Below are 7,825 nucleotides of genomic sequence, written 5' to 3' on the forward strand. Positions count from 1 at the left end.
TCTCAGTTCTGCCTCCCCCCCCTTTTTTTGAGGGCTTAGCTTCAACGATTCTCACAACCTGTTATTTTCTACAAAAGGAGACTAATACCTGCCCTATCTCATGAGGTTATGGTGAAGATTAAAATGATGAAACAATATATCTGAATGTTTTGTATAGTACAGCTGGATTTTGTCTGGGCCACTAAGAAATTGACTAGGTCTGAACAGACCTCCAGGGTCTGCCCCATCCTGACCTGAAAAGTCTGTAAAGAGAACAGGCTTTGGGCACCAGGTATGAGTGGGTCCATGACTTTCCTTTACTCTTCAGCCACAGACTTGCATTCTTAAGAAGGCTTTTTACAAGGTTGAAGAGTGCATTTAAGAGTCTCAATATAATAACAGAGCTCGTGGTGATGAGGTCAGTGCCACATCTTTAGCTCTTTTAATTAGCCTCTTCCTTTCCATCCCTGTTGTCCTTGCCCTATTTCACTACCATCTCTTCCTCAGGACAGAAATAGCCTCCTTACCAATCTCCTGCCCCTTGGTATCTTCAACCTGTCATACAAGTCCGGATGATGCCACTCAAGATTAAAATCTTTTAGTGTCTTCTTAGCCCCCGAGATAAGGTCTAAATGCCTTAATTTGTGTCTCCACCTATTGTGCCTGCCCCGTCTGTTGCCCACCTCCTTCACATACCCTAAGCTACTGCCACGAAGTGATTCTCAGTGCTTCCCCGCGTGAGCCGGGCTCTCTGATGCCCTAGGAGTCCTAGCAATCTTGTCCCTCTGCCTGGAATGCTTGTTTCCCTCATCACTAGTTAGATGGGACAATCGCTACTCATGCTTCAGATCCCCAAGTATTTTCCCTGAGAACCTTCTCTGCCTCCCCTAGACAGGCCTCCCTCCTAACTTCCATATCACTTTGAATATACCCATACATACTGGTATGAGAGCAGGACTTGTGTTTGTACCTCTGCTCTCTCACTAGAAAGGAGCTCCTTGAGGTCAGGACCTTGTCTCTTCATGGTGGTCACCTGGAGCAGCACTTGGTATGTTGAGTGTTGGACAGATATAGATAGGATTCCTAGCTGTGTGACCTTGGGCATGTTATTTAACCTTTCTGTGTCTCATGTTTCTACCCACTGAGCAGAATAACTGCAAGGGCCAAATATCAAAACTCTTGTTAAGGTCCTGGAATACACATGGCACATAGGATGGAGGTCATAGCCATAGGGTGCCCTCTACATACATTTGTTGAATCAACTCAGCGGAACTCAGCAAGGGTGCTAATAATTATTATACTATATACTTAATAGGTGCCGAAACTGTCCTATCAAGAGTTGCAGTTTTCGTGGTCTCAATGGGAGTCTTACTTGTTGATCTTTAGGGTCAGAGATACTGAGCCCCAAATGTGAGGAAGAGTCGCTCATCCGGGTGTTTGAGAAGGACCCAGTGCGACGTTGCCCACTGTCTCTCGCTCATCGTAGACCGAGGGTAAGCTCAGGCGCCGCCACCAACACATTATCACTCCGGAGTCCCCGACATTGCTTGCCCCGCGTTCGTAGCCCTGCTTGGTTCGGAACAGGCCGCCTCCCACCCACCGGCCGAAGTAGCTCCGCCCACCTCCCGCCCCTGGGGGAGGAGCCTGTTGCGTCGCGCTGTCGTCACTTCCAGTGGACCCGGAAGCGCCGTCCTCTGGTTGCTGTAGTTAGGAAGTCGTGATGGGGTTACGCTCGGTTTAAACCCTTGGCCCGCGGTGGGCTGACGGCCGTGGGCTGGGGGTCTAGTGACTGCTGTGGCCCGGGCGAGCGCGGAGCAGCTTCTGGGACAGTACAGGCGAACCCTGGCCGTGTGCTTCTCTTGTGCCGGCGTCGCTCCGCCTCTAAGATAGGACCCGCCCCCGCCCTCGGTGCCTGGGACCCGGCGGGCGCTTCTGCCAGGCTGCCCCGCGTCCGGCATCCGGTTTCGGACAGCTGGGAGGAGCGACTTCGGGGACAGTTCTCTCCCTGTCGTTTACTGCCCCCGCCAAGGTCTTCGCGACCCTCTTCTGGCTGACGTCGAGCAACCCGTTCTGAACATGGAGAAGTTTGGTATGAATTTCGGGGGCGGACCGAGCAAGAAGGACCTGCTAGAGACCATTGAGATGCAGAAGAAGCAGCTCCTCCAGTACCAGGCACGTCTTAAGGATGTGGTCCGCGCTTATAAAAGCCTCCTGAAAGAGAAGGAGGCTCTAGAGGCCAGCATTAAGGTGCTGTCGGTGTCCCACGAGGCGGATGTGGGCCTCACAGGTGTCCAGCCTCCAGGCCTCTCTTTTCCTGACTCTGTGGATGACCGATGCTCCACTCACAGCGAGGATAGCACTGGGACCGCCACCAGCTTGGATACTGCGGCCAGTCTCACCAGCACCAAGGGTGAGTTTGGGGTAGAGGATGACAGGCTGGCTCGTGGACCACCACCTCCAAAGTCCGAAGAAGCCAGCGGGTCGGAGAGTGGCGTTAGCAGTAGCAGTGGGGATGGACCCTCTGGGGGTGGGGAAGTGGACAAACGACTGCACCAGCTGAAGACTCAGTTGGCTACTTTGACCAGCTCTTTGGCTACAGTCACCCAGGAGAAGTCTCGCATGGAAGCTTCTTACCTGGCTGACAAGAAGAAGATGAAACAGGACTTAGAGGATACCAGTAAAAAGGCAGAGGAGGAGAGGGGCCGTCTGGAGGGAGAATTGAAGGGGCTGCAGGAGCAGATAGCAGAAACCAAAGCCCGACTTATCACCCAGCAGCATGATCGGGCCCAAGAGCAGACTGACCATGCCTTGATGCTTCGTGAGCTCCAGAAACTGCTGCAGGAGGAGAGGACCCAGCGCCAGGACTTGGAACTTCGGCTGGAAGAGACCCGAGAAGCCCTGGCAGGACGGGCATATGCAGCTGGTCAGATGGAAGGGTTTGAGCTGCAGACCAAGCAGCTAACCCGTGAGGTGGAGGACTTGAAAGGTGAGCTGCAGGCTCTTCGGGATGAGAAGAATCGGCCCGACCCTCGGCTGCAGGAGCTTCAGGAAGAGGCTGCCTGCCTGAAGAGCCATTTCCAGGCTCAGTTGCAGCAGGAAATGAGGAAGGTAACTATTGTCATCTCCTTCAAATGGTAGTCATTTAGCCTGCAGTAGGAAATATTAGGGTTTGGGCTCCTTTGGTAGTTAGAACTAAGTGGCTGCGCTGGCAATTTTTGATGCTATTCAGAAGGTTGCCCCGTGAGTCCTGGGAAATCGGTGTGGTGTGGTGTTGACAGTGTCCACAGAATGTGCTTCCAACAGGATATGGGCTTCCGCGGCGCAGGCTGGTTTGGAACCAGACACCTGGGAACTCTGGGCCGTGGCATCTCACCAGCTGCGCTCTGTGAAGCGGTATAGCTAGTGGCCGCTGCCCAGTGAGAGGAGCGTGTCTGCCTCGGGGCATGTGCGTTACACAGGGGGCGGATATGCCTATAGGTAGGGGGGCTGGGGCGGGGTGGTGTAAAAGGAATCTTCTCACAAGTAACCTCTCACGATTGCTTCGAGTCAATTTGCCTGTTCCGGAAAGGTGTGCTATTTTACAGTGCTCCTTTCAGTGTGGAGAGAGATCCAACTGAGTTTTGAACTTCCAGGAATATTGGGAGAGGAAAAGAATGTCCTATGATTTCTTAGTAGGATTTGGGGAAACAGATGATAAACAAAGGTAACACGCTTCCCATGTGAGCCTTGTGTATGACAGGAGAAAAGTGGGGGCACTGAAGCAGAACAACAGCAGATACACAGAGGTTCTTGATACGGTTTGGTGTGCTGTATCTCTGGGAGCAGAACCCAGCCAGGTTACAGGAACTTTCGTTAGTTTCTGAAGCAACGTACAAAGCCCCAGTTCCCCTTCTCACCAGGCCATCCCAGTCCTGTGACCCCTTGGCCCCCCTCTCTTGCGCTCTCAGTTTGCGGTGGGCCTTTGCGGCTTTTCTGGACGCATTGCCATCCGTTCCCTTGTTTTACAGACAGCCCTGGCAGAAGATCAGCTACGCCAGCAGTCTCAGGTGGAAGAGCAGAGGGTGGCGGCCCTGGAGAATCAAATATCTCAGGTGTCCGAACTGCTGGGCACTTATGAGAAAGCCAAGCAGAAGGACCAGCTGGCCATCCAGAAGCTGAAGGAGCGCATCGTGCAGCTGGACCTGGAGAACAAGACGCTGGCGCTGGCCACCTCCAGCCGCTCCCCCCTAGACAGCCATGGCGAGGAGTCCAGTCTGGATGTCAATGTCCTGAAGGATAAGATGGAGAAGCTGAAGAGGCTGCTGCAGGTGGCAGCCAGGAAAAGCCAGGTGAGCCTGGATGTGGAGAGGCTCTGTGACCTGGAGCTGCTGGCCGGCTCGGAGGCTGCCGACGGGGAGAAGGCTTCTGCGCTCTACTACCAGCAGGAGCTGAAACAGCTGAAGGAGGAGTTTGAGAGGTACAAGATGAGGGCCCAGGTGGTCCTCAAGAGCAAGAACACCAAGGACGGTAATCTGGCCAAGGAGCTGGAGGAGGCCCAGGAGCAGCTCGCGGAACTGAAGGAGAAGTACATCTCCCTGCGGCTGTGCTGCGAGGAGCTCGAGCGCCGGCACCAGCAGGAGGCCGAGGGCTGGAAGCAGGAGCTGGCCCGGCTGCAGCACGCGCACCGGCAGGAGCTGGAGAGGAGCCAGCTGGACTCCAGGGACCGCACGCTGAGACTGGAAGAGGAGCTGCACAAGCAGCGGGACCGGGCCCTGGCCGTGCTGGCCGAGAAGGACTTGGAGCTGGAGCAGCTGCGTTCCGTGGCCTTGTCGTCCGGCCTGCCGGGGCGCAGGAGCCCCGTGGGCGGCGGGGGGCCCGGGGACCCGGCCGACTCGTGCGCCCCAGACAGCCTGACCCAAGCGCTGCAGCTGGCTGCGTCCAGCGAGCCCACTTTCTTCCTGTACGCCGAGCAGCTGGCCCGCAAGGAGGTGGAGATCACATCGCTGCGGAAGCAGAGACACACGCTGGAGGTGGAGGTGCATCAGCTGCAGGACCGGCTGCTGGAGGAGGGCGAGCGGCACCGCGAGCAGGTTGGAGCCCTGCAGAGCCACATTGAGAAGAACATCAGGGACCAGAGTAGGGAGGGAGCCAACCTGGAGTACCTCAAAAACATCATCTACCGCTTCCTGACCTTGCCTGACACCCTGGGCCGCCAGCAGACGCTCACGGCCATCCTGACCATCTTGCATTTCAGTCCCGAGGAGAAACAAGTGATCATGCGGCTCCCGGCCAGCGGTAGCTGGTGGCCTTCTGGCAAGAGGTGATGCCCTTGTCACTGACTGCCGAAATCTCTGTGCCTCTGTGTGGGAAGGACAGACTCTGGTTTCTGCTGCCCTTCTCTTACATTATCATTTTTTTCCTTCACTGTGTTGAACTGGGAGAGTCTTTAATGTGGGATGGGGTTTTCTGCCAAAGGCCATTAATGTCACATTGTCTTGGGCTCTAGAGATCCTGGAGATGCCCCAACAGTATGTTCGGGCGGTGTGCTTGTGAGGGGAAGAGCGGGGAGAGATGAAGACTGGAAGGTGCCAAAGTTGGGGGAGTGGTGAGAATCTTTCAAAATAAGACTTTCTGTTTTAGTATTATGCTCCTAGCACAGAACCAGGAGTAAATGTGACTCCAAAGGGAGTTCAGTTATTTCTAAACGCTCACAAGGACCGGCTCTTTACTCCCTATCTCCTCACAGTCCAAGTCTGGTCCACCGCTGCCCCAATTTTCTGGGGACATAAATCCGGGTTGGAGAGGGACCAAGAAGTTTGAAATAGTGACAGATTGTCCCCTATTGTCCACAGATTCTTCCGTCCCGGAACTGGGAAGCTTGGTCTAGTTGGGGCTAGGTACGGCCTGGTCAGGCTGGACAAAACACACCCATAACTATGACCATCCTGTAGAGGGCCCCGAGCACACGTCAGTCCTAGACATTTCCTGAGTAACCTGCTTTTGGCCTGAATAGGGTTATCTCGGGCTTCTTGCACTTGACCCTGCCTTAACCTGTCTGCCTCAGGTTGGCCTGAGATTGCGACTGAATGATTTTGCTAGCTTTTCCTCAATGTTGAACTTCCATTAAGAGAAAAATCCTGGCTTCTTACAGAGAAGGGTCCAATTGGGAAACTCTGATCCTGTCTAGATACAAAGAATTAGCTCAGAGATTTACAACCTCCTCCCCTCCCCCACAGCTGTTTCTGCCTTTGTAGGGACCGAGAAGAGGAGGAAGATTTGCTGATTCCAGAAGATTCTGTGACTCTCACAGGAAAGTGGTGGAATTTTGGCGGAGGGGCTGGAGTGCCAGCTGACCCTTGGATAGCATTCTGGCTAAATCTCCACCTCCCTGCAAGCCAGGGTGTACTTGCGTTACTGTCACCAGGGTATCTTGCCCACTCCTTTAGAGGGTCATAGAGTTTCAGTACACAATCCTCGTCTTCCCCACATGCGTTACTATAATTTTTCCTCCTTCCTGGGTTTTTTATGTTTGGTCTTGCGCAAGTAGATTTAATCTGCATGTAAGGAAAGGGGCCTTCAGGCTATCTGGAAAGGAGGGACTCAGAAAAGTTGGGTTGAGAGAGACCATATCAGTTCCCCTATTCAATCCTTTCCCCAATCTGCTCTTGCTGGCTATAGAGATCTTTGGACCCTAAAGACCAGTGCTTTGTCACTGACTGAACTAATATATATCTTCCTGTTATTTCATCATAGAGAGCTGTTGTGAGGGTTTGGGGTGCAGAAGACTTTGATTAAATGTTCTAATTGGGAGGCTGGGTGCCCTGGAGTATCTACAAACAGCAGACTCAATGAAACAGATGCGATGTGTTCAAATGACAACGTAGACCGTGGAGTCATTAAATCTGAACAACCTGACCTGTGTGCTTTCCTAACAGTATGCACGTATATACATATACACATACACAGAGTGTGAGTGTAAATGGTGAATAAAAAGGATAGAGATAATATATTAATCCATGAGTTTGAGGGGCGCCTGGGTGGCTCAGTCTGTTAAGCATCCGCCTTGGGCTTAGGTCATAATCTCAGAGTCCTGGGATTGAGCCCTTCATCAGGCTCTGCACTCAGCAGGGAGTCTCCTTGTCCCTCTGCCCCTCGCCCTCCCCATGCTCTCTCTCTCTCTCTCTCTCAAATAAATAAAATCTTAAAAAAAAAAATCCGTGAGCTTGAATCTAGAGAGGAACATCTCAATGCTCTAACTACCTCAATTACAAACAAAATTTTCAGCCTGGAATTATGTGTGTGTGTAAGCAGCTACACTAGAAAAAGCTTTCTCCTGGGTTTGGTGGGCTGGCTTGAAACTTTAGAAGTAATCCGTTTTTTGAATGCTTTATTATGCTTCAAATCAGCGTTCACAGTATTCTGGAAAAGTTTCTTAGGATTTCAAACTAAACTAAAATCATCTCTTAATTGTGTTACCCGATCCCCTTAAATGTAGCGCATATATATATATATATATACATATATATATATATATATTAAGATTTTATTTATTTATTTGACAGAGACACAGCGAGAGAGGGAACACAAGCAGGGGGAGTGGGAGAGGGAGAGAAGCAGGCTTCCCATGGAGCAGGGAGCCCAATGCGGGGCTCGATTCCAGGACCCTGGGAGCCCGTGCAGCATATATTTTGATTGTTATTTCTAGGTGGTTTTGGACAGCATAGAAAGATCATGTCACAGCTGCTTTCCTAGGACCAATACCTATGCTTTTGACTTTTGAGAAGATACCACATAGGCAAAGAAGCAAGTCAAGTTCTGATTAATAATTTTTAAAGTATTGATGTTTATAAGCCTGTGAATGCTCTCT

General features: G+C 52.1%; 1 protein-coding gene across 1 annotated transcript; it reads left to right on the forward strand.

The window, feature by feature from the left end:
• Positions 1–1,237: 1,237 nt before the first annotated feature.
• GCC1 (GRIP and coiled-coil domain containing 1) lies at positions 1,238–7,001 on the forward strand. Its single transcript, XM_032401631.1, has 2 exons — positions 1,238–3,087; positions 3,987–7,001. Exons 1-2 carry the CDS (start codon positions 2,056–2,058, stop codon positions 5,280–5,282), a joined length of 2,328 nt encoding a protein of 775 aa, XP_032257522.1. The 5' UTR covers positions 1,238–2,055; the 3' UTR covers positions 5,283–7,001.
• The last annotated feature ends 824 nt before the right edge of the window (positions 7,002–7,825 follow it).

The sequence above is a fragment of the Phoca vitulina genome, unplaced genomic scaffold (assembly GCF_004348235.1).
Source record: "Phoca vitulina isolate PV1807 unplaced genomic scaffold, GSC_HSeal_1.0 scaffold4, whole genome shotgun sequence".
In the NCBI taxonomy this organism is placed as follows: Eukaryota; Metazoa; Chordata; class Mammalia; order Carnivora; family Phocidae; genus Phoca; species Phoca vitulina.